Source organism: Tyto alba, unplaced genomic scaffold (assembly GCF_018691265.1).
Source record: "Tyto alba isolate M040663 unplaced genomic scaffold, T.alba_DEE_v4.0 Super-Scaffold_6, whole genome shotgun sequence".
NCBI classification, from domain to species: domain Eukaryota; kingdom Metazoa; phylum Chordata; class Aves; order Strigiformes; family Tytonidae; genus Tyto; species Tyto alba.
The window spans coordinates 36,782,444-36,809,711 of NW_024881327.1; the positions used below are offsets into that span (position 1 = coordinate 36,782,444).

The 27,268-nt window shown below is 37.8% G+C and overlaps 1 protein-coding gene across 1 annotated transcript in view; it reads left to right on the forward strand.

The window, feature by feature from the left end:
- Positions 1-276: 276 nt before the first annotated feature.
- The window catches only part of ADGRA3 (adhesion G protein-coupled receptor A3), a 60,096-nt gene continuing 33,104 nt past the window's right edge, over positions 277-27,268 (forward strand). Inside the window, exons 1-4 of the mRNA XM_032984518.2 lie at positions 277-789; positions 16,925-16,996; positions 25,146-25,217; positions 26,541-26,612. Of these exons, the coding sequence (XP_032840409.2) occupies positions 515-789; positions 16,925-16,996; positions 25,146-25,217; positions 26,541-26,612 (491 nt within the window). The 5' untranslated portion in view covers positions 277-514. The remainder of the gene's footprint in view (positions 790-16,924; positions 16,997-25,145; positions 25,218-26,540; positions 26,613-27,268) is intronic.

A 27,268-nucleotide genomic window follows, 5' to 3' on the forward strand; every position in this document is an offset into this window, starting at 1 on the left:
AGCTCCCCCCAGAGGAGGCCCGGACAGGAAATCCCCGACATCGCGGCGTGCCACGGGCAGCGCCGGCTGCGGGAGCACCGGCCCCGCCACGGGCGCGGCGGCAGCTCGGCCGGGGCCTGCTCGCCGTGAGGGCGCGATCCGCCCTCAGCAGCGCTCGTCCCCCTCCGCCGGGGGGGACCCGCCACGGCCCGGCGGCGCGCAGGCGCGGGGGCGGCCGCAGCGCTTGCGCAGTGGGGCCGAGGCCCGGCGGGCGCGCTCGGTCGCTGCCGCGGGGCTCCGGCGGGAGGCGGCGCTGCTGCCGCCGCCGCCGCCGCCGCTGCTGCGCGGGGCCCGCCCGGCCCCGACACAAAGCCGAGGGCGGCCGCGGCTCCGGCTCCCTCGCGGCCCCGCATGGCGGCAGCGCCGCCCCCGCGGAGCTAGGCCGGGGCGCAGCCGCGGCGCTCCTCTGCCGGCCGACCCCGTCCGTGCCCGCCGCCTGCGGGAGGAGCGGAGCGGGGCCCTGCGCAGCCCCGCCATGCTGCCCCCGGGCCGCCGCGCTCTCTGCCGCCCGCAGCGCCGCCGCCGCCATCGCCGCCCGGCGGGGCTCCTGCCCGCGCTCCTGGTCCTGGCGGCGCTGGGGGGCGGCGGCGGCGCCGCGCTGCCCCCGGGCTGTAAGTACGACGGTCGCCCCAAGAGCGCCGGGAAGGCGGCGGCGGCGGGCGGCCCGCTGGAGGCGAAGGTGGTTTGCAGCAACCTGGAGCTCGCTCGGGTCCTGCCTCCCGAGGCGCTGCCGAACCGGACGGTCACCCTGTGAGTACCGTCCCCGGGTGTGGGGGGCGTGGGTGGCCTTGGTGCGACGTGGATGGGCTGGGGGGGGGGGGGGGGGGCGGACGAGAGGTAGCGCCGGCCTGAGGTAAAATGGGGTCAGTTGGGGGCGCGGGGGGGGGCGGGGTTGGCTCCCTCCGCTGCTGCGGAAAGCCTCAGAAGCGGATTTTTTTGGGGCTGTGCTTTTCATGTTTTCCCTTAGCTTTCTGGGATGGTGATTTCAGGAGCGGGGCGGGGGGGGGGGAAGCGTCCCGTTACTCACCGGCGGGGCGGTCCCGCCCCGCGCTGCCCCCCGCCCACCGAACAGCATCCTTCCCCCCCCCTCCCCTTGCTCCTCTTGGACTGCTCATCATCAAAGGGTTCAGGCTAGTCAGAAAGCTTAGATTTTCATTTATTAAAAGTAATTCCACAATTTTACTCATTTTTAAAAAACTTCCCTAAACTTACTTATTTTTTTTTAATCTCAGGAGAAACTCATCTTTGGGGCACCGTGCTTTGAGGTTGTTCCAACAACCAAGCACTAATAGAGAGCATGAGCCGCTCAATGTTCGGCAGGCTAGGTGGGCCTGAAGTTTCACAGTAGCAAACAGCAACTTGTTTGTTGCAGCTCGCAGTAAAACCAGCCAAAGGGACTTATTTTGTTGCTTATTTGGAAAAAATGTCGGTTTACTTCCGTGTAGCAGTAGGTGTGCTCTTTTTATGTGGAGGCAATCCTAGCTCATCCATTTGAATAACAAGTTTCAAACAGGATGTGCAACTTATTCCAAAGTAAGCTGTTTTTTTCCAAAGTGTTGCTATTTACTTAAACATGAGTGTACACATCTTCCTGAGATATTAACTGGTAACTCTAGCAAAGTAGTTCATAGAATCATAGAATATTTTGTGTTGGAAGGGAGCTGTAAAGATAATCTAGTCCAACCCCCCTGATACGGGCAAGAACATCCGCAGCGCTGGATTCCATCAGTGGATGGTCCTAAAAGTGGAACCCTGTCCCTTTTTTAGAGAGGCTTAAAGTGCTTGTGCTACTGTAGGAGTACTGAAGTGCAGCCAGGTAGTATGAAAGAAAATAGATGAACAGAAACTGAGTTATGGGTCTAGCTTAAAGTATTTATCTAACCAAGTAGTATGAAAGAAAATAGATGAACAGAAACTGAGTTATGGGTCTAGCTTAAAGTATTTATCTACTTCACTGAAAATCAGAGCTTTGAAAGATCTACCAATAATCCAAGTTTAATAAGCGCAGAATGTATGTAGTTCTGTCATGAGAACAATGGCCTGACTCCTGCTTGTGTGAATGTGGACAACGTGAACTACCACGAAAGGGCTTCCTTCAGGAAGCCTTCGTGAGGTGTGAACCTGGTCAGCAGCAGACGCATGGATCTGGACCAATGAGAAAAGGGAAGGCCAAAAAAAGGGAGGTGATTAAGGCTAAAGTTGCTCTCGCTTGGCAGTCTTCAAGGGCTCAGAGACTATTTGTAAATTACCTGAGAGAAGTGACTGGCAATATTCATATGTGAAATTTCTGAAGTTGAAAAGAAAGCAAAAAGAAGGTGGTGGCTGTTTGATCAACAAGTCCATTTTAGTCATTGTTAGCCTCAAATGCTTTGCAGCTGATTAACTGTTAAAAATATCTATTAAAATTTTGATAAAAGTAGATGGTAGTATGGTTGATACACTGAAGTTGACTGTAGGGGTCTTTTGGTTCAAAAAACTTGGAGTCACAGCTCTGATGTGAAAGCCAAGCAGATATCAAACACAGCAGCCTTGCTGTGAATGGATCTTTTTTCATAATTGCAGTGACAGAAGAATTTGGAAGAATTTGGTTCATCTTTCTTCTTGATTTTCATGTTCCTTCATTATCTAGAGTGTATCTAGAGCATATCTACATACACTAATTAGTTGCTTTTAGTTTTAACTGGCCTTTGAAGTTCCTGATAACTTCCAAAACAGTCATTTTTCCCTTTTGAATTTTTTAATAGACATAGCAAGAAACAATTGTTACGATATGTAAATATTTTTCATTGTTATTTGTAGTATTGTAACTTTGTTTATACAATTAATATGAGCACACACTTTGAAATTTTACTTAACTACAAGGCAAAGATTATTAAACCAATGCTCCTGCTTTTTCGAAGCGTGGACACAATAACTGTTGTGGTTCAGGATCTTTCAAGTTTGGTGATAATTGAGGCATGACTTTCCACATCTCAGAGTTTTGTTTTTCTGAATCCATGTTAACCTGGTTAGAAAGTTTTGGTGATTTATGGGGTGTATTGCTAAGTGCCATTTCACTAACATGTTGGTTGGTAGTGGCTGGGTTAATCTTTATCTAATCTTTTGCCAAAAATTACTTCCCCCCCCCCCAAGCTGATAGTTAGAATTGCAGCACTTGGTGGATAGTGGAAGGTTTTCTGATTAGAGTCAAACTGTCCTGAGTTATCTTGAATCTTGATTCTTGTGGGATTCTTCTATTAAGATAAGTACTAGTTCTGTTATATCTTTTTGGATTAGTGGATCACTGCAGAGATAAGTAGCTGAAAATAGATCACTGTTGTATAGATCAGCTGCATTTTAATTCAGTTAATTTCCTTTTATGTTGTATTTTACACAAACCAATTTCAAATATGAGGACCTATATAGTTTTATATAACTCTTTCCTTTTTGTGTGATCTAGGAATGACACAAATGAAGTGATTATATTAATTTTAGAAATCATGATTCCATCCTTGTTACTGATCAAACTCTTAGACTTTCAGGAGATCAGCTGCTGTACCTTTAGCATTTACAATTCTTTTCCCACCTCAAATATTTTTGAGGACAAAGGTCTCTAAAAAGTGAGGAAATAGGAGAAATAGTGGAAACTAGGGTAAATGGGTAGCATCTGAGGATGCTGGCCAGGTTCTTTTATTCTTGCACACCATCGTAGTTAGTGGTTAATGATGCTATAGATAAGTTGGACAGGGTCACTTAATTTATGAATTGTCTTGGCTTTTGTTTGCCACAAAACATGGGGTTGTCCTAGTAATTTAGATCAGTATCATTTAGAATCTTTAGTTGCAATTCAGAAAAAAATATCCTGACTTGATTTCAGTTGATAAGAGACAAAGTACGTTTGTTTCATGATTGAGAAAGGAAAGCAAACACTATAAGAATATTAAAGTATAGAGAGATTCCTGTGGGAGAATAAGTAATGTTTAGGATTTCTGGCAGTGCTGTAAATTGAGATTCCTTTAGAATCCAGGTAGAATTAGCTGGTGTTTTACTGAGCAATTAGGTCAAATTCCAAGGTGAATTCAAGTATAGTTATAGGTAAGGAAGGGACTTTTTCATAGTCTTACATAATAAGAACTGATTGGGATGCAAATGAAGGGTGGATCTGCATGAACACCATAGTTGGCTTTGACCTTCGTAGTTTAACCAGCCAGATGAGATGCTTTTGGTGTGAAGATAACATAACTGGGTAAATGTAACTCAGTGCTTTGTCTGACATGCTCTGTTATTTCAGTAGATACTGAAGCTGTTGCCATGATTCATGTTTAAGTAACAAATGTATTACACTCTTGTAATAGAAGCCTGGGATAAGATACCCATTGCTGTTGTGTTTCTTGATGCAAGCTCAAATGATGATGTAGTAAGTTGTTACTTTGTTTTTTGGAAGAGAATGTATAATTCCACTGAAGACACAAGCCTGTGAATTTGTAATCCTTGTTATGTGTCGAGAATTTTAGTTAACTGTTACGGATGGGGTAACTACACATTCTATAGGATTAGGAATCTAAATAAACAGAGGGAAACCATATATATTTAGTAAAGAATTGTGTTTCTGAATTGGGAGACTTGCTGGTCTGTAAACAACTTTGCTTACCCAAATATCCTGGTAGGAACATATGAGTACCAGTGTTTCCATTTACAAACCAGAGCATCAACCTTGATTAGTGTTCAGAACTGTTCAAAGATGTGCTTAACTGGGTTGCTGTTGAAATCAACATGTTAAAATGTTACAGTTTTTGTCCAGCTTCTAAATATAATCGTGTCAAACTACATCCATTAAGCAGGTGAAAGGCATATTTAATTGGCCTTCCAGATATGGAGCAGCCTTTCTGTTTGTAACACAAATTCCTAAATTTTAGAAGTTTCAGAGCAAAAGTTCACTCTTACTGCAAGGATTGAATTGTATCACAATGTGTGATTACATTGTAATCACATGAATTATGTGTAATTACATGAGTAATTTTTTCCTTCTAATGGAAAGAGGACTCTTGAAGTTTTAAAAAGAAAGCAAATAGGTATTATGTAGTGATTTACATTCATGATTTTTAATATTCTTTTCGAGGTGTGATTTGATGTTTTGCTAAACTGTTTTAATTTCCTTTGTTTTACTTGCTTTGGCCTTTCTCTATTATATGTGTGGGAAAAAATGTCCTTTACCAAAACGTTTACAGACGGGAACTATAGGTGTAGTAAATGTCTTCTGTGGAAATTTGTCTCTTCTTTTAAAGTACATTCCCATTATTAACTTGAAGGTAATCTTTACAGCTAATACCTTTTTTGCTACCATACTCTATTTTAGACTGTTTTAAGTGCTCAATACTAATAACATGGGCAGTGATAACAACTCCCAGTAAAACTTATTTTAAAGTTTTCTTTGGTCAGTGTGTACATGGACTGTGTAAAATACATTATATTCACAAACACGTGGCAGTACAGAGACAGCACTCAAGAATTGTCGTATCAACTGTTTAGTAATTCGCAAGTACTTGTGCGCGCCTTTTTACCAGTGGCATCCAACTCCTAAAAGTCATTAGTGATGTTTTGTTTTCTGTTAGGCATGTATTCTAGTAGACCTATTCAGTATAGATTTGTCAGATTTTGTCTGTCTTTTACCTTGTTGAGAAGATAGCAGTCTGCACTGAAGATCAGGTTAATGCTTTGCTGTATGCCCTATTCTCACTCTGATTAATTATTGGGGGTTGTTGTTATAGGATATTGAATACATACAGTATTCTTGTGTGATAGTGTATACTTTTGTGTATATTTGAGTATTGCAAGAAAATTCTGAGGACACAATTTGAACGTTTTCTTCAAATTTGCAATATTTTCTTCTATCTAAATAACTATTCAACTTCGGAAGACATCATGTTATGTTGTTAATACACATTCACTGGGATACCCCGGCAAGCTTAATGTTCTCTTGTTTCTTTTAGTGTTGCAAGAATGGCTTTCACATACATGGTAGGTTATAATTGGTAATAGTCTTTGTGCAATAATGATCGGATCAATGCATACTAATGTTTTAAAAAAAATATTATTCTTCTGTATAAGCATTTTTAAAGTGTTTTAGGTGCCTTTCACGATGAGATTATTGTACTTTTGATTAAATATGTAAAGTAATTAAAAATATGACTTCTGTGCCATATATACAACTGTAAGCAGTTCTTACAAGCCTGGGGCTCAGATTTTGAATGAGTGCTACATATTGATTACTGCTGAGTTGAAAATAAGGGAGGACAGAGAAGTTCTGCAAAATTCTGGAGAGCAAACTTATATTTTTGTAATGAGGACAATTAAATTTTTTTAATTCTCTAATCCACAATATTAATGTATAATTGCCCAATACCTTTATTCCCATTAAGATATCTGTATAAGCAGTACCCTTTATGTGTTCATTATCCCTTCAGTGAGTATTAAATGTGCAATGTGTTATGCTGTATCTAGCCTCAGGAAGAGAGATTTTCATCTTCAGGACTAATAATTTTTTTTATTATTGTCTTTTATTGATTAGTAGTACTCCTGGTTTTGTTTCAGTTTGGCAAAACTGCAAAATGTTAACATTTAAAAGTTAATGCCAAGAGTTAAAGAAATAGAATTTGTGCTGCAGTGATGAAGAATGAATAACTATGTGTGTCTCGTTCCTTTTTGCTTGCATTTTGTTCCTGTTTCAGAGGTTATTTTTGTAATTTAAAACATGTATGGATCAGATTTTTCAGAATTTAATGGTTCCCATATGTACTTTGCATGGGCCAGATATGTTGCAGGTTCATGGATTTGTCATCACTGCCTTTTTTAGTCTGTATCTTCACCATAATAGTCTCTGTAGTTTTTAAATCTATACAGTTTAAATGCTTTCTTTGTACCAGTAGTTAATTCAAGAAGATTAAAAACAGTTCAGCATTTTTTTAATTAGTAATAATAAATCGTTTTAAATTCAGTACTTCAGATAACTAAAGTATGTTTTTGTTAGTTTTGTTTTCTGCAGTTAGATGATGAATTTTAAATGCTAATTTGTAAAATCTCAAGTAATCAATTAAATATCTTTAGTCTTTAACGCAGTTAATAGGTGAAAATTTTATTTTCACCCTTGGATTTCACTGTTTGGCTGTTTAAAAGTGAAAACTGCAAGGTCTTGTTGCCTTTTGAGTGCTACAGTGGGACAGATCATATCCATTAATTACTGTTTATGTGCATTACTGTGGTGTGACTCCTCCTTTGGTAATGACACAGGGCATGTCTGGTGGTGCAGTGCGGTGCTGCCCTTGGAGCGGCGGGGATGCCAGGGCACTGTGGTGCAGAGCTGCAAGGTTCCCAAGTAGCGTAGTTGCTTTGGTGGTGTGTGCGATCCAAGCTAATCAGCCAGTTTTGTCAGGGCTGCAGAGATGTTGCTTTTGGAGTAGGAACTTGACCTTTTTGGTGAGGCATACCAACTGATAGCTTTTTTTGGGGAAAAACAAACGAAACGCCAAACATAATAAATTCAGGTTGATTAAATAAATTTAAGAAATAGGCAGCTTAATTCCAGAGTTCCTCTGCACTGGATAGTGTGTACTAGGATTCGTTCAGGCAAGAATCCAGCATTTCAGCTCTAGGTGGCTGTGGGCTACACTGTCTTCACGTGCTTTGTCTAAGAGTACAATCTGTGTCCTCTGCTAGATTAGTTCAATCGAGGGGAAAAGAAGATCCTTTGAGGTAGAAGGAGGGAGATCAGGATCTAGATACAAAATGAAGAAAACCAGGGAGATTGGATTAAAAAGAAGAAACTCCTACTGGGTGTCGAGGAGGAGCTGAGATGGGAGTGTGGGTTCCTTTGAATGGATGTGTTGGTTATGGAGATAGGAAAGCAGAAGGACTTCAGGGGGAATGAATGCAGAGCAGATAAGGTGCTGAAGGGTGAGTGTAACTGGATTAGCAAGAGATGGGTGAGAATTCTTGGAAATTTAGCAGCTGCCCACAAAACCAGTAGAGTCAGGATTTGTGACTGGATGCCAGTAGGAGAAGATGGATCATACAAGGAAATGGTAGTGGTGTAACACGCTGTGGGAGAACTCTTCTGGTGTTGGCCACATGATGTGCTGTTTTCATCTGAGATGAACCTAAAGACTTACTTATGTCAGGTGCAAGATCTTGTTATTAGTTAGCCCATGTTGTTATAGAATAGATTTTACCTTGAAACTTAGTATCAGGCAGAGTTTGCAAGTTATCCTCAGTTTTCTGAAAGCATCCTGTAAGACATCCCAAACAACCGATTCTAATACCTTGGACTGTTTTAGGATAACAACCTCTGGTGTTAACAGGAATGTAAACCAATTCTCAAAATTGTATGTCAGTGGGCACATTAAAGTTTCTCTGGGTTGCTCTGAGTTGACCTTGCAGCTCTGTACTGGAGAAGGGAGGCCCCATTTGTCATGGTTTGAGCTCAGAGGGCAACCGAGTACCACACAGCCACTCACTCCCCCTTCTTCCCCCTGTGTTGGGAAGGAAAAAGTAAGTAAAGGCTTAGAATTCGAGATAAGGACGGGGAGGGATGAATCACTCATTATGGTCACAGGCAAAAGACACTCGTTAGGGAAAGGAAAAAAAGAACATAAATTTAATACAGACAGTAACAAAACCAACACTTTACAGACAGAGTAGGACAGTGGGAAGCATTGTCACATCTTGAAAACACCTTCTTCCCACTTGTCCCTTCTTCCCAGCCTCAACTTTGTTCCTGATCTCTCTACCTCCACCCCCAGTGGCACATGGGCAGGAATGGGGGGTGCTGTCAGTGCTGCCGCTTCTTCCATTTTGGGGTGGGGAACTTCTTCCCCCTGCTCCAGCGTGGTCTCCCTCTCACAGGAGAGTCCTCCATGAACTTTCTCCAAATTGAGTCCCTCCCCCAGGCTGCAGCGCTTGCTGAGCTGCTCCAGCTTGTGTTACCTCTGCATGTTGCAATTGTCCTAGTGCTGAACTATAAGAGTGGGGGCCACTTCTTCCCACAGGATCCCGGCCTTCTTCAGGCGCAGTCACCTGAGATGGTGTCCCAGTGTCTGCCCCAATGTAGACCTTCGTGGGTGGTAGGTGGGGTCTGCCCTGCTGTCTCACCACAGGATACAGCAGGGTCTTTGCTCCAGCACACCTCCTCCTCCTCCTCCATTCTTCCACTGACCTTGGTGTTCATGTTGATGTCACAACTCCTCGTAACTCTGACTCCTCCTTCCAGGTCCCTTCTTAAATACGTTATCGCAGAGGCGCAGCTGATTGGCTCGGCCTTGGTGCAGAGGGGACCTTCAAGAAGCTTCTCACAGGGGACCACTGCTGTAGCCTGCTACCAAAAACCCCACCACTCACTCAAACCCAGGACCCCCTTTACCCTCTCTTCCTGCTCATGACACTGGGATGATCAGGAGCAAGGGCAGGGGAGAGGAGATCCTCTGTTGAGTAGGGAAATTTGCATCCACATCCTGCTGCCTATAAACTGTAGCCTGAACCTGAGCTGCTGTGTTTGTACCTTCACGTCCCAGTATCTTGCTGTGTGGGTGTGGTTCGCTCCCCCCACCTTGCTGATATACTGCCATTTATCTGACTCCATGCCTAGTCAGTTCAGGGAGCTAGATTATCCAAAAATTGTTGACTTCTGTAGGATTAGGATATATATTTTTGCAAAAATGTATCTTCGTGTGCCAGCAGTTGACAGGAAGTGGTTGCTCACATGTCTAGACAAAGCACTTTCTAGAGAGCACATATACCTGATAGGAAATGTAAATACATGGGACTGGGTGTGGCAGCATATGCTATAATTAATACTACTGTGATATGACACATAGAATGGATTTGCCATAACATTTTAAATTAGGAGAGTCTGGCTAGGCATCTGTGTGTGTGCAGTATTTCCTGTGAAGCAAGTTACTCACATGCACGTATGGAGGCTGGAAGGGTAGGAAAAACTTGCACTAAACTGCAAGTCAAAATCCTAAAAAGTGTGTGTGTGTCTGGTGGATAAGAAGTGGGAAACTCAAGAGGGCGCAGAAGGGAGGGGAGTAAGACAGGAGGGTTACTACAGGAAAAAGTTGATCATCTCTCAAACTAATTCAGATGCTACAGATGAGGGGAGGAAGAGAGAACTTGCAGGAAGCTTCGCAGAATGTAAAGGTCACAAGTGTTAGGTTACCAGTGCTTTTGGTTAGCTTGAGGAATGGCAACTCAGGGTTAGTGTTGGAAGAAATTGTATGTTGCTCTGTCCTCTTAATTTTCTCTTGAGTAGGCTTTCCAACCCTGGATAAGTACTAGAAAGAAAGGTTTGGTTGGTAAGGTCGTGATTTCACAAGGATTTCTGTTGATAGTAGTGTCATTTTCAGCAACATTGCTACTCATTATTGCATTCTGTTTTGCCCCTCATTTCTGTTCTTTTTTGAAAGTGATTTCTATTTAGTACATAGAAAATGGACTGAGGTACTCCAGGGATTGGCACTAGGAATAAAGAATTTCTGTCCTCAAAGAATGGTTTGTCCTTAAAGGCAATAAATAAAGCATGTGGCCACATAGTGAATATCAAGAAAAAAGTATCTTTAATAGCAGTGCACAAAGTGAGCATCGTTGCTTGAATGATGCAGATGTTGTGTAGGAAAAAAGTCCATCATTACATCATATAAAGTTAGCCGATTCCCAGTTAAAAATGGAGCGATATAAATAGACACAGTTTCCATTCTGTAATTTCATTACTTCTGAGTGCTTTAGTTTACAATTTTAATATTAATATGAATAATAATGAAATAGCACAGGAAATCTTTGTTGCAGACTTCTATTTTTCAAATGTTTTGTTGCTAAGCTTCTCAATTATAATGTTTTTGTTAAATTGGAAAATACTGTCCCTTTTTATTAGGGGCTTTGAAAAGATTCATAATTCTTTCTCTATATAGCTTATGGAGTGTTTTCATCTCAGGGTTACTTTTAAGCAAGTACTGTTCATATTCTGCTCAGTCCATTACTTCTTTGCCTTTGACACCAGTAACTTACTAGAAGTCAAAATACTAACCGTTGAAAAATACTGGTTTTATAACCTTGTTAAATCACAGCTTCTACAAGATAAACTTCGAAAAATGTATTTCTTTTTGCATGTTCATGGCTTTCAGCAGAAAACATTTTTCTTGGTTGTACAGATGGTTATTTTAGTCCAATTTTTGCTGGTGGCTGCTTTCCCAGTCCTTAGAGTATACAGCCATCATCATGAAATGATCTGATTTATTTTCTATTTCCTGACTCTCTATTTGAGTCTCTTAAAACATGTTCTGGAAGCTACTTCAACATTCAGCTAAAAGTTACACTGTCTTCCAGTCTTTGTACAGGCTTCCTGGGGCCCATTTTGACTATTTTGCAGTAGTGTTAATGGCTGTGTATGTATCTTAATAGTAACTTGTGGAAGGATTCATTTGTGAAGTTTGGAGTTGCATTCTAAATTCCTGTCTAGTTGACTGCTGTCTTAGTGATGGCTGTTTTATAGCTGATAAACCAAAATTGTTTCACAGAGCAAAACTTTGATTGAATGCTTATCACCTTATTCTAATGGTAAACACAAATCAAGCCTTGATATTTTTTTTTTCCTGCTGCATTTAAAAGAAAAATGTGGTTATATCACCTTATATATCTGTTGCTAAAACTGTTTGTACTACAAAGGGTAGACTTTGGGTTTGACTGCATAGTTATGTTTTGCATGCTAGTAACTGGGCATCTGTTGCTAATGGTCTCGCCAGTAAGTTAGAGCTTGTTGAGTTTCTTTACAGAGTTTTGACAAATTCTTCTGCCACTTTGTGGAGCAAAATGGAAACAGGGCTTTCAGATCCAAGCTATATTCAACAAAGGAACATTTCAGCAATGTTCTTGGAACGGGTAAAAAGCTGTGGTGGTTTTTGTGGGTTTTTTGGGGGGGAGGAGTTGGTTTATTGGCTTTTATTCTTGAGGTGTCTTGTGTAAGGTCACCTCTTTGTCTCTACAACAATTCTGCTCCCTCAAAGGAGAGGTAAATGTGTTGCTTTAAGGTAGCTTGAGGCACTGTCCATAATACTTCCTGCATCCTACTTTTCTGCCGCCTTTTTTTTCCAAGTTTTTTGTGTTAATTCCCATGACTGTGAGTGTGTTTGCATGCAGTTGTTCCACATTTTATTTTCTGTTATGTAAGGGTTGGACAAGCAAAATGGCAAGTAAGTATTGTAGGTCGTTTAAAATAAAATAAAAAGCAGACCAAAACAAAAATCTTGATCTGGAGGTAGTAACACGTACGTGTTACAGCAGTGACATTGGGCTATGGAAATCCCTTCATGAAATATCCAGGTTCATCATTTATGTTGGAAAGTCACTTGTTAAAGAAGAGCTGAACAAGATGGAGATGAGTGGAGATCTGTAGCGCTCTACCATTTTCCCCTTAAACTTCATAATGATGGAAAAGTTCTCATATTTTCAGAATTACTTCCCTCTTAGGAAAAAATATGGTCTTAAACTAGTAACTTAGAATTATTGATCACAAATAATTTTCTGTCTCTAAGTGGTACATAATAGTCCATCATTTCACTGTACATTAATGCACAGAAATTGTGAAAGTGGCTATAAAATGTCTACTTTGAGGTGAATGCTTTATTGTTTTGTCTTCTTATGCCACATCCCTTAACACTTCAAGTAATGTATAGACTAAATATATTAATAGTAAGTTTTAAACTGCATTTTTTTTAAAGATTACACTTACAACATTTTTAAGTGTGATGAAATGTCTTAGGTTATATGGAGTGTTGTAAAATCTATCATTTATTGTACTAAACCTTTATAGTTGAGCAACTAACAACCTTGCTAGAGAAAATACTAAATCAGGGTGACTAAAATTTGTGCATCACACTCCAGAGAGAAATTTACCTAGTGCACAGATATTCAAAGGCTTCTACTTTAGGCCTATTATTTTACAGGCAATGTCGGAAAACTAATTTTTTTTTTTTTTTTTTTTTTACAGAACTGTAATTTTATTTAGTTTAGAATTAGTTCAGTCAGCTATAGCTACTTTTGAAGTGCTTTCTGCTCCATTTTGAATGGCTCCTTTTTCTGGAAAAGGTACAGATAAGATCAGTAAATCTTAAGATGAAGTCAGTTGTAACTAATATACAAATTATTTCTGTGCTACCAAAGACTGTAGTTTGTTTGCTTGCTTATGTTGATTTGGATGTTTTCTGAACCTCGTTTTTTCTTCTTATTTTATGCATAAGTCTGACACTGGGCTGTGTTTTTTCTTGCTGCTGCTATTATGCCTCATGTTTAGTTTGCATTAACTATTAATGAGGGGTTTTTTGTAAACTCCTTCATTAATTTCTGTGTTTTTCTTCCTTCATGCTTTTCTGAAACCAGGAAGGATGTTGAAATAAAGGTACTTTCCTCTGAACAGGTTTGGTTTGCAGAATGAGTCCTGTACCTACCATTTTGACAAATAATATCTACGGTTGAGGTTAAAAACTTTTTCTTTTTCGATAGAAGTGAAAGTAGTTTCAAAGGCTTTAGAATGTGTGATAGCACTTCATTTAATTTTTACTAGTTTTGCAGACATTCCATGTTGTAGATGATGATGATGATGATGATTATATTTACCAAACTTGTGGTCTTGAAAATGTGTATTCTGTTTTTTTGTTACATGTTGGGCCTTCCCTGATGCAAGTATTCCTTGAAATACATGTACATTTCTGAAGAGTACCCATGCTTTTTTGATTTCTTTGATTTGTACATCTGTTTTAAAAAATACTGTTTAATTTGTTTAGTTACTTCAGTTACCTAGGTTATCACAGCTTCAGCCAAGGGGTAATTTTCCTTCTTTCCTCCCTGTAAGGTAGTTTAATGTATTTGACTCTAGAACTGTATTTCATAAGAGCAAGTTTTCTTAAGTGACACTCTTGTGGATGTTACAGGCTTTGTAGGCAGATGAAACAGAAAATTCTCAGCATACTTTGAAGTATTTTTTCTCATCCTTTTCACAATTCCTGTGATCAGTCTTTACTTGGGATTAGCTGACTTTGTAGTGTACTATGTTGATCACACTTTTGCAGTTGGCATATAAATTAGTGTCTTGGAAGATGCCTTGGGTGAATGTGTAGTTTAACGTTAGTTGTTTGTGGAGCAGTGGGCATCAGGGATGACTTGAGATAAGCTGCAGAAACATATGTTATGACTGTAAAGGAAGGAAAAGGAATGGGACCTCCTCCTTTTAGCATCAGAACTTTTACCGTGGTTGAATGATTTAACCTTAACCTCAGGAATTTTCAAACCTTCTGTCAGACTAGAATTGGAAAGATTTTCAAATAATTTGTTCGGCTATCTTGATTCTGTGTGTGTGAGATTGAGATTGACTCAAAGACAGAGCTTCGAGACAAAAAAAATTGCCTGCCCTGTGTTTGCTTAAACCGCAGAGGCTTGAGACAATCTTTGAGAAACCTGGTGAAGGAAAGTACTTAGTGTAATACATAGTTGTGTCACAATGATGCTGTTTTCATAGATTGGTATTCCGCGTTTTATTTTATTCACGATGTGTTTTGAAGTACTAATCCTTGTCATTAGATAATAAATTTTATGCATCAGAGGAAAGAGGGGGGTGTGTGTGTGTGTGTGTTTGGTTTATGGCTATTGTAAAGGATATCTGAAAGATGTAATAGACTGAAATCTCCTAGTCACAGTTGTAAGTGCAGTAGTTATTGAGCCTGGAGATGTAATTGGTGTGAGTGAAGAAGTGCATGGACATGTTGGATCTGCAGGATGCATTTGGTAGAGGACCTGTCTGAAATTGAAGTGACTGTAGCAGAAGGTGTGGAACAAACTGACAGAGTGAATAAATTTCCAGGACAGGATGGTGTGTACTGGAGAGCTTTTAGAAGAACTCAGGAATGAAAAAGTCAAGTGATGAATGTCTGAAGTCTTGCTTAGAATCAACTTCATCTTTGAAGACTGGAGGGATGGCAAACATTGATTTTTATAAGCGCGTCAGGAGTTGAGGAGAACTACATTGTTCCAAGTCTGATGTTTGTGTTGAACAAATGAGTAGAATTTATAATAAATATATTGGATATCTGCATAAAGAGAGAGATAGGTACTCTGGAAAATTTATGTCCCTTGTAATGGGAAGCTCTTCCCCACAAATCTTTGGAGTTCTTCAGAATCAGCAGAATATGTACAATGATGATCCAGTTGATATAATGAGACATGGATGCCTTTCCAAAAGGCATCTCTCAGTCCCTTGTCAAAGGCATTTGATGAAAATAGTATGTCAGCCTAAAATGGAAAGCCATTGTATGAACAGCTGACTTGCTGAAAGATAAGAAGGGGATGTGGAAGTAAATGGTTTGCCCTGTCAGTGGAGTGGAGTCTTAGAGACCTATAATACACAACATATTTCTTAATGACCTGTAAAACAGTGTAAGGGTTTGATAGAGTTCGGTGGGTTGCTTGGTGTAATGAGTGCAAAGTGAGGAATTCTGGAACAAGTTTATGAAACTAATAACTGGTCAATAAAATGGCAGAAGCAGTACATTGAAGAAAAATGAAAATTATATTGGGGACAACAACAATTCTGTCTTCATATATAAGATGATGGTCACTGAGCTGAAAAGGAATCTTCAGTTCTTAGTACAAGTAGTAAAGGCAGATCAGATGCTAGGAATTGCTAGGAAAATGGTGAGAAACAAAAGAGAATGTCAATATCCCACTATATAAATTTGTGGCTTGACTGTGTGTTGAATAGTATTTCAGTTCTGGTAGTCTTATCTCAGAATTTTTTGAGTGTGATAAAGCTGGAAAGAGCTCAGAAACTAAAAGTGGCACAAAATTACTTCTGTGTAATTAAGAAGAGTAATTAAGTAAAATATGAATCTTCCATCTGGCAAGAGACCATCTAGGTTTCTACATAATTACACATGGTAAAGATAAGGTAGGTAGGGATTGATTACTACTTGTTTCGGTATAAGAAGTGGGGAGCATCAAAGTTGGCAAGAGCTGTGTTCAGAACAAATAAGATGAGGGATTCTTTGTGGAATGGAGCTCTGTACTGCAAAACCTTTCATAAGGAGTGTGGTGGATGCCAAAATGTTACATGGTTCAAAAGGAAAAAATGTATTTTTTTTGTGACGGAGAAATATGTAGCTATGTGGAAAGCGGGTCCTTCTCAGTAAGGAAGCATCCATCTATACAAGGGATTTCCTGATGTGAGGATAAATTGCACCTGCAGACAGCTGTGACAGCTGTGGAGAATAGGGTACTTGGCTAGATGGGCCTGATCCAGTTATTCACATGGAAGAGGGAATTTGCAGTTGTGTGACCCTGTAAGAAAGGATAGATGGAAGTAAAGGAGTGCTTGTTGATCATATTTGCAGATAACTTAAAAAGATTGCCTTGAGAAGGATGAATGTGTGAAGGAAGGCTGGGAAAGGTGGCACAACACGGGAGAAATGAGTACGTGCGAGTGGCTGAGGGTGACAGCGGAGGAAATGGGAAACAGGCGCTATAATGGGTATGGAAGAACAGAACATTGAATGTGTAGATTGGTTGTTTAATACTTCATTTTGTAGTACGCCAATTCTGGTGCTTTATTATGATAATCCTATATGGGTGTACTTTCTTTCATATGTTAATTACATAGGCTTGCATGGTACTTGGGGCACATAACATAGAAAATCCTCTTTTTCTCCTTCACAGTATGTAAGCAGTGCTGTTATATACACCTCAGACAATGAGCGAGTCGTTGTTTGATACAAAGGCTGTTAAACAAAAAGATTTACACCAGAAGTGTAAGCTGCAGCAAATAATTTTGTTACCAAATTTATAATAAATTATTCTTGTCTGGTTTTGTTTACAGGATTCTGAGTAACAATAAAATAACAGAATTGAAGAATGGTTCCTTCTCTGGATTACACCTTCTGGAAAGATTGTAAGCATTTCTTAAAAAGCTATTTTCACTTCAAAAATTAACTTATATACTATTTAGGTTTCATTAATAATTCTAAGAACAAAATGTCTCATCTAAGAGATGTGTTCTTACTTTATTTTGATGTATTTTGTGATGGAAGAGTTAACATAGTTAAGCCATCTTTTCATGAGTATGAATGTCATTCAACAGCATAAAATAGATAATCTCACCTGCGGGAGATTAGGGCAGTTTCAGTGGGCAGTTCACTGGAATGCTGTGACTGGATTGTTCTTGTTGGTGTCATAATATAAAAACTCATTTTGGAAAAAAAAAATTTCATTGATTTTTTTTTTTTTTTTTTTTCTTATGAATTATAAAACTCTATCAAACAGTTACATATTTTCTGGGGAAGTGGATGTATTAGAGCCTCTAACAGATCTAGATTCATTGCAAGTTGTACACATTTATTTTAACAATCTTGCTGCTTACTTTACAACTTTGGTATACACTGAATGTATGGGGCGTGGGGAGAAATGGGAGTGAGTCTGATGGGAGTAACTTCTTTTGCTTCCTGTTTTCGCTTTCCCTTTCAGATGATATATCACCTCTGGGATAAGAAGCAGCATTGTAGCTTCTGTTACAGTCAGCTTTTTTCCAGCTGGTAGAAGGTCAGGATTGGCAGGTTGATCTACCTGTGAGCAAGCAGAAACTTTAGAGATAAGGATTTTTCTAGGCCATTTGACTGGGAAAGTAGCCAGTTTTATAATCATCTCGCAACATCTAGGAAGAGTTCCAAACGCCTTTTGGCTTCAGGGGATTAAAAGTATTTTATTCTGCCTCTAAAACTTGAAGGCTGCAATCCTGGTCACCTGGCCTAAATAAATTCAAACACTTCCACAATTCCATTCCCAGCATGCTAGAAGAAAGATTTGTCTTCTGCACTGGCAGATGAGTTTTATTGTAGAAATAAACCCTTGTGCCAGAGAAGCAAGGTTGTCAGCAGTGATGGCATCCTAGATCTTTACATGTTGTTTTGGCATCCTTGGTTAGGTAATAAATGCATCTGCTGACAGTTGTTATTTGTTGTAACTCATTACAATTTTCAGACGGGAAATACGTGCAACTCTAATTAGTTAAAGATTATAATTTACATTTGCTCTATGAATCCGAATATTATTTTTCTTTAAAATCATAAGAACCCAGCTTTCTTTCATTTAGCTCCTGTCATTTGTAAGGATTTTTTACATTACTTTAGTATCTCTTTCCATGAAAAGGAAAAGAAAGCAGTAAGGCAGGCATTGTGTTTCGATCATTTGAAGTGATCTGGGATAGCAGTATTTTAGATGGTATGGTGGTCTCATCTGAATGAGATAACACACTTTATGTGCACTGGTGTAGTAGTTAATACATCAGCAGGTGATTATTAATGGCCAGGTGTCTTCATCATAAAGGAAGGGATACCTAGCATAATACACTAGTCATTAATGACCTTCCTTTTTGTGTGCAAGACTGATTTAAAAAAAATCTGTTTAACCACAGTAAAAGTAAACTTTTCTGCTTAAAATGTTCTTGTGACCCTGGACAGAAGCTACTCTTGTAATTAAAGTAATTTTTCAAACTTAAATGAGTAGTCAATAGAAAAAAAAAATTGAAAGTCATGGTAACTATTTTAAACATCAACATTATGTTCAGCAATTTCAAATTATATTCCTTAATTTTCAATGCGGTAACTTGCATGTCTTTAAAATTGCACTTTTGACAGTTTCTTGCTTATTTCTTACTATTCAGTCCCCCTTGTTTCCTTATGAGTGTTTTCTTTCTTTGTAGATATTCTATTCTCACTTTTAATTTGAGATGAAACACAGGTAAAATAAATTAAGTCAGCCATTAAATAGTAAATTCAGACAGTAGCGTTGTCACTTAACATTATTGCTTACCAGGGTAGAGATTGTTTATGCATTTAATGCTTGTTTGATCATTCCTTGTGATGTTATACTTCATAGCAAATATTTTTGCTATTTCTCCTTAATGGTTTTTGGGTAGAGTTTAGATGTATAGATATATTTAACCAAAGCCTTAAGAAAACCCAAACCAAAAGAAAAAGAAAAAAAAAAAAAAACAACATAAAACCAAACAAACCAACCTAGAACTAATATGTCAGGAACATGTACCTGCATAATAATTGTTTTTAATTGCATTTTAATCAATATTTTGAATCCTAAAATACAGATGCACAACTTCATAATTCATCAGTTAGCACACTAAACTTGTTTTCTCCTACTTTCTCCTTGGACATCTTAATGAAAATTTACATATTTTTAAATGGTTTCTGTTATTTTTTTCCACTCTTCAGAGAAACTTGGGCATATGGTATCTGCAGCTGGCAAATTGTTGCCTTTTAGGTTATCGTTTTGCTTGACCTTATCCCCCATCTGACAATTCTTCACTGTTAGTATTGAAAGGGAGAGATTGTTTTGTTTGTTGCTTGTATGCCCCAAAACTGTGGGATTAAAATGCTGGCCCCAAGTATGAATTTCAAATCTGTTTGTTAATAACTTTATGCATGTATGTTAATTTATGAAAATGTAGAAAATGGTAATGCATTATTTTGTAAACAGGATGATAAGATTACCAAAATAAGAGTTGTTTTACTGGAGGGTGAATTGTTTGTTAATTATAGTAGGAAATGACTATGCTGTGTCTACATCTACTCTTGCAGGAAAAAATTCATGCAAATAATAGCTGAATAACAGTAAGCAGGTCAAAGATTTTTACTGCCATAAGTGGTAATTAAAATGTCCATGCAAAAAGATTTTAAATATTTTAATCTCCACTACCTTTGTTAATGCTGTGTTTTGCTATGAATTTCCTGCAGTTCAAATGTTGAAGTAAGTTCTTGCATAACTAATTTGTGACAGATAATTTTTCGTCTGATAAATACTTGACTTTATATAGCATTATTCAAAGTCCAGCAACTTAGAATCAAACTGCTGTTTTCCATTTGGAATCTAGCTAATGCAGCCTGTTGTTTTTTGTGATGATAAGGAAGATTACATTATGTACTTATAAAGTACTATTATTTAATGTACATGAGGGAGAGAAGAGGAAGAGACAGGCATGAAATTCAGTAAGATATTTAGATAGCAAAAGAAGGGTTTGATATTTATTGAACTGTAAATAATGACTGGGGTTTACCGATGTATTTTTAGGATGTACTAATATACCTTTGAAAAGGGAAAATACGCAGTGTGAAGGGAGTGTTATTTGCAGACATTCTCATTTTCTTCTCCCGTTTTTACAGCATCAATCTACAGATATATGGATGCCTTAAATTAAAATAGGAGCATCTCATACTTCTCCAGACAGTAACAATTTGATTTAAATTCTTGTGATAATGCAGCAGAGCACATGAGAAGAGGGACTCGAGTTCTCATAGTGGTGGGACCTGAACTTTTTTTTTTGAAGTCTTTAAAAGTGATTGCAAAGTCAAAGTCTCAGTTTCTTGTTTCAGTATTACTGAACGGAGAAGTGGTTTTATGAATATTCTGGAACTTATTTTCTGCTCTAACTTTAGTTGTGGAAGCTCCATCTTTTTGATAGCCATGGCTCTTTCAGGAGAAGACTGAGTGTTAGGCTAACAAAATATTTATTTTCCCCATCCTCACCTGCTTCTTGGGTAATTTCTGAAAGATGAGTGATTAAGGGGGGGAAATGTGTTTTTAGTCTCTGCTGAATAATCTGTAATGTGAAATTGAATGCTTTGGAGTATTTTAAACTGTTGGAAGTATAGAAATTATTTGAAGGAAGCAAAAAGATTTTCTAGTCTAGGTTCTTGCTTTTGTTTAGTTTTCAGAAGTGTGGTAGTATCAAGCGTATTTTTTAAAAACATTTTTGTATTACATCTTGAAGAAATTTTTAGTATTGTAGTTTATCAGTGTGGGTCATAGGTGATGATGGGGTAAGCAAAACCACAAAACAAGGTGATCTAAGTTGCTGTTGATTAGATGCAAGAGGGTGTCAAAAGCATATATAAGAACTTTTCAAAATATCAAGAGATAATTTTCAGTAACAGTTTTTTAAATTTCCATTTGGAAAATGTCCAACTCTTAGAACTGTCAGTTGTCTCCTCATTTGTGGTTCCTTACGAACCTGGACTCTCCAGTTGCTTTCTATTCTTGTATTACTTCAATATCATTGAAATCAGTGATAGGTTTGAGCCATTCTCCTTTCCCGGAGAGAGCTACTTGAATCTGGTGAAACAGCTCCAGTAGCACTTGATTCTCACGTACAACTTGAGTGTGTTGACCTGAGAGCAGAATTCTGCATGAGACCCACATGCAATAAAGTATTGGGCTTTCAGTTGTCAACAGTTTTGGTAGTACCATAAATATTTGGTAAACTGGTGGTGAAAACTCAAAATAAATATAGCCTGCTATATTTTAGGGAGAAAGCCTATGTATATGTAGGGTAGAATTTCAATCATACACAGCAAGTGGTGAGGAAACACAGAAGTTGTTTACTCAGTCATAAGCATTTATTGGATCTACCTGCTTTAAAATCTACACTCCATAGAGCTGTGGAAGGGATAGGCTGACTTTATGTAATGTTTAGCCTATATTATAATTTCTTTCCCCCATTTTCCTTTTTGTAAAGGCATTTCATATAGTAAGAGTCCATGGTAGCTAATGTGTTTTGTGTCTGACTTTTTTTCAGGTTCTGTTCAGGAAGAAAATATAGTTTATGCAGTGGTAGTTGAGAGAGCTAAATAATGTATACATATCAATATGTGTGTGTGTGTATGTATATATATATGCATTGTTTGTTTGTGCCTGCAGGATGCTTTAGAAATAATTAAGACAATTTTCATTGTGCTGAGACAGAAAGCAGTAAATTATAAGTAATATGTATTCGGACATAAGTAATTTTTAAGTACGTGTATGTGCACTTCTAAGTCATAGGCAACTGGCCACTGAAACATTGCATTATAAATTCTAATGAAAGGATTTTGTTTTTCACGTGGCAAACCATAGTTACATTTAAGTATTCTTTCATTACGATATTTTTCTTATCTTAACAAGATAACATTAGGGGCACTTGTCAGGCTCTTAAAAATATTTTTACTTGTTGGTAACTTGTTATTTGCTGACGTAATCATGGATTTGAAAAAGGGCTGTTCCAACTGGACATAAGAAAATTCTTTATAATGAGAATGGTTAAACACTTAATGTTGGGTGATGAGATGATAAAATCTGCATACTTTGAGGTTTTCAGAACTTCACTAGACATAACAAACGGAGCAGTTGATCTGATTCATTTGTGCTTTGAGCCAGACTACAGAACCTCAACACATCCCTTAAAACCTAAATTTTTCTACAATCTTAATCTCAGGTAGTCACCTTCCCTGATAAATACAGAGGCATCCTCACCTGTGGTGGTGTTTTGATTTAAGAGAATTTTTTTTTTTTTATAGGTTCTCAGTGTAAGAGTGCTGTACTGCCTGGCTTGTGGATTTTTTTTGTTACAGTATTTTTAATTGCTAGATGGAAGATGTAGTTACTGTAAAATGAAAGATGTACGAATAAGCTAGAGCTTGGGGAAGTTGTAACATTGCCCTAACTGAAACCCCCTTCTAATAGATTTTTTTGGACAGATTTTCTTTTATTTGGACAAAGAAATACCTATAACTATATCCTGTTGGTTGAGCTTTGCCAAAGAAAAAATATTAAAATCAGCAGCTGAGATGAATAGATTCCTGTTGCTAAAAATCAGTAGTTTGTATAAATGTCTTTATGTGTTAAAACAACAAAAACTTGAAAGCCAAACACAACTTTCTAATGAGATTGTCTCCCTGAGCTCCCTTTTATGTGAGAATCCTATCAGTCTGTTGGTTTAACCACAACTGTTAGTCATTTCTTTGTTTAGAAACTGTCCTAGGTCCCGGAGTCCTGGCAGTTGTACCAGCCTGTGTATCAACATCTTTCACTGTTTCTGAAGAGCTGCCAGACATGTCAGCACTGTGTTAATTTTGAGATGTTTAACTACCTCTTATTTCACAGTTTTTGTCTGCTAATACTTTTTGATAGCTGAATACATAGCTGGTGCTTACTGATGACTGCCACTGGGAGGCGGGGAAAAAACCACAGACTCATTGAACTGTTGCAGTTACAGGTTGAGAAAACGCTAACACTTCAGAATATTTTTAAAAAATTACTTTAGTATGGTGGTTCATTAATGCTTTGCTATGTTATTTACAAAATACAGAATATACATTGAATAGGTTTTTTGAAAACATGAAAATTGTTGGCATTTCTTTTTAAAAAGAAATTATTAACTCCAGTGTAATTATTCTTCTGGAACTGGTATTAAGACCTGCTAAGGGAAGGGGAAAAAAGGCAAAAAAATTATATAAAGAAAAGGCTACTCAGTTTTTATCAACCAGTCTGAAAAAATATATAAACAGATTGTGGAAATAGTAAAACTCTTGCTTTTAATTTTAAAACTATATTGTTTTGGGTTTTTTTTTGTCTGAAGCAAGGGATTTAAGAAGGAGGTGTAACAGGGAGTATGCTTTGAGTTTAAGTAATGAAATTAAACATAGCTGATAATCTAGACCAGTGGATTTCCAAGGCATGTTGTCAAGTGTTTTCTGTCTGAGTGTTTTTCCACAGTAAAATTTTAAGTGGGAGTTACGTATTTTTAAACTGAAACTTAAAATATGAACAGTAAATATAATTTTTCTTCCCTGTCCCAAAGACTGATGGTAAATAAGTGATGAATAACATGTAGTATTCTCAGATTTATCATGATCTTGGTACTGGGTTTATAAACGTGCTGAAAGAGGCTTAGAAATATTACAGGGCTTCAGGCTTCTGGTACTGCTTTGGAAGTAGTTGGCAGGCATTACCACCATACAGGATGAGAAAATAAAGTTGAGATAAGAGAAGTGTATATATGTCAGTTTTACTGAAAATTAATATATTGTACTGCAAGGTAAATTTAGAATATTTCAAGTATTTAAAATGTTTATTAGGGACAGCGTTGAAGCATGGTCCATGTGCTGTGACACTGTTTTACAATGAATTGTTAATCTTGCTGCAGAAAATGCTATTGTGAAATCTTTGATTGAATTTATATTTTTGCTCATACATATCTGTGTGATGGTAGATGTAATCCTCTTGTACAGGCAAAATTTGCTGTTTGCTCTTTCAGGCAAAATTATTAATGTTGTGGTAGATTTAGGAGATGTTTCACATATTCTTGCTTACTAAAACATTGCTTTTAATTGAAATTCCCGATTTTCTTTTCAAATTCAAAATGTTCACACATTACGAAGGAATGAGAGATTTTTTTCTTGTAGTAGTAAGTGCCTGCAAAGTTTCAGATAGTAATATAGTAAAAATAGTGGATGAATAAGGAGGTAGAAATAATTTTAGCATTCAAGCAGTGATAAAGTTTGTTCAAAATTGTGTGGATGCTGGCAGGTGCTTTCTATGACCTTTCAAATTAAGCTGTATCTCCAAAACATCTGGAGTTAGGAGTTGAAACTCCTATATCACTTGTACAATTAATAAAGCAGATTAATGACATAGTTACTTTAAATTTCTCCTTATAATCTCCTATTCTGGAAATTTAAGATTCAAAAATCTGTGCTCTTGAGTTTTTTCAACAGCTTTATTTGGGATTCTCACAGGGCTTTGCTTTTCTGCCAGTAATGTTGGTGGAAGCTTTCAATGTTGTGTCTTTGGGGTATTTTTAGGATCTTGTTTGGCTTCTTTTGGTAGATGTGGGGCACTCCTAAAATATTTAAAATTGGGTAGGTTGAAGAAGACAATGTTGCTAAACAGTATTGCACTGTGTAGTGAGCAAATGTTACACCCTGAGCAGCTGTAATCTATATAGACACTGTGGCAAAGTATCTTTAACTCTCTACCCATTCATGTGATAGGAACTGATAGAATGTTTAAAGGAATACACATGCTGTTTATATTCTTCTTTCTAGTTAAAATACAGATTTTTCAGATTTTGAAAGATACTGTGAGAAATTAGGAGTGTGCTGTATGGGTTTTCTGGTCAGTTTTCAAACAAGTTGAGACAAGTGTATATTCATGCATGTATATCTGTTTTAGAGGGTAGTTTGTGGTAAATGCAATGTCTTTGTTTTTCTCCACAGGGACCTTAAGAACAACCTTATTAGTACTATAGATCCAGGAGCTTTTCTGGGGCTTTCATCTCTGAAAAGACTGTAAGTAGTATATCTAGATAATCAGTTTAAACAAAACAAACAAAAAAACCCCTGAGAGTAGAGTAAGTCTGAGGTACTGGAAATTTAGCCAGCAAAGCTATTATGTACCAAAAGTTGAATATGTATATGCTGTCTAAATTTATACGCACACACACATGTATATGTATATATAAAACAAAGTCTGCTGTCAGTCTTATGACTGAAGAACATCCACTGCTTGTGGCTTGGCAGTCTCACTTGTTCTTACTGACAGTCTCTTGTATTATTCTTCCCTTTTTGTATTTTGGTGACTTGAAACACCGCTGGTTGAATGTTCTTTCAGAGCCTTGATGCCATCAAGTCTTGCTTTGTTAAATGTTAAACTTCTCATGATTTTTTTTTTTTTCCTAAAGGTCATAGTGGAACACAGTCCCTTGCTATTAATACTAGACTGAAGTTACAGCTCTGTTAATGCTGCTTTATTGAAGGTTGTGCCAACGTTCCCATTAACACATTTTTTTGGGAGATTTATACCTTGGCTGTAAAAATATAATGTCCCAGATGAAACTTGAAGAGTGAGATCTTTTTTTAAAACACCCTTCAGATTTTGAAATATCTGGGACAGCTTTTAAGTCTTAGTGATTTCACCTGCCACCCTCCTCCCCCTGCACCCCAGCCCTTAGTCAGTATACACCTTTCCTTCTTATATTTTTGCAGTATATATGTTCATTGTCACTGGTCAAATGATCTGGCTCACTTAAAAGGAAATTTTCTTGATAATTGCACTTTGAAAGCCTTTAAAATAATGCTGAAGGACAGATTATGGACCATTACAACTTGCAAGCTTAGTTTTTATTCCTATAAGAATTTTTGGCAATTTCATTCAAGACCTACGTTGTAAAATATGTCATATTTAAATATTTATGTAAAGTATAAATATAGAAGTGGTCCTATTTATATACAGTAAATGCACTAGTATGGGTGTCTCTGGTATGTTGAAACATTAGGTGATATAGTGCATGTGATGAATATCATGTACAAATATTAAAATTTATTTTGTAGTGATGTAAGCCAAGCCTGTTTGAAGGAATTTACTGGTAGGGCTAGGCTCATTTAACTGTATATATGCAAGCCATTTTTACTTTAGAAATGGAATAAAGACTGTCTGTGCATGTGTGTACACCCATACAACAGTAACTTTGGGGTTTTGCTGGAAAATACTAAATGTATATATGGTGCAATCTGTTATTCATGAGTTGTAGTTGAAATACTTCTGTTTACAGGCTGTATGTCACTTGGAAATAAAAGAGTTTATTCTGATTTTTTGCTTTCTCCTATGTATAGAGACTTAACTAATAACAGAATAGGCTGCCTGAATGCAGATATATTTAGAGGACTTGTAAATCTTATTAGATTGTAAGTATAATTTGTTGTATATAATTTCACTTGTGTATCTTAAGTTTTAGTTTTATGTAAGTTAATATTCTTTGTTTCAATGGGGGGAGTTTGTTTTAAGTGTCCATTTGAAAGACATACTGTGTGGCTATGATTGTGGCTTGTTACTCAGTAGCAAGCTTGAAAGAAGTAACGGTGTTGGGATCAACCAAAGCCAACTGCTCAGTGCTCTGTCTGCTTTGCAACCATTTTCAAATTTCTTGGGAAGGGGTGTGGAAGTAGCTGACAAATACAAAATATTTGCCCTAGAAAAACATTTCAGGGGTATAGAATCTTTTAATCTCTGTGCCTCCTACCATGGTATCAGTGTGGTTGTGTTTTAATGACTTTCTTTCACATTTTGTAACTCTTCAGTTACTTTAAGAAAATAACGTACAAGATTATGGAATGATTCTTTGCTCTGGTTGCTAGCTTCTTATGCAGTGTTTTCAGTGATATATAGAAAGTGGGATGTATAATATTTAAAAAAAATATTCTGCTAGATCAAACATGCTTCTTACAGCATGTTAATATAACACATCAATTCATTGTGAACAACAAAGTTAATTTTAAACTTCTTGATGTGTATGCTCAGCATGTGCTAGTTGTTGCTTTAAATAAAAAGCATTTGCTTTCAA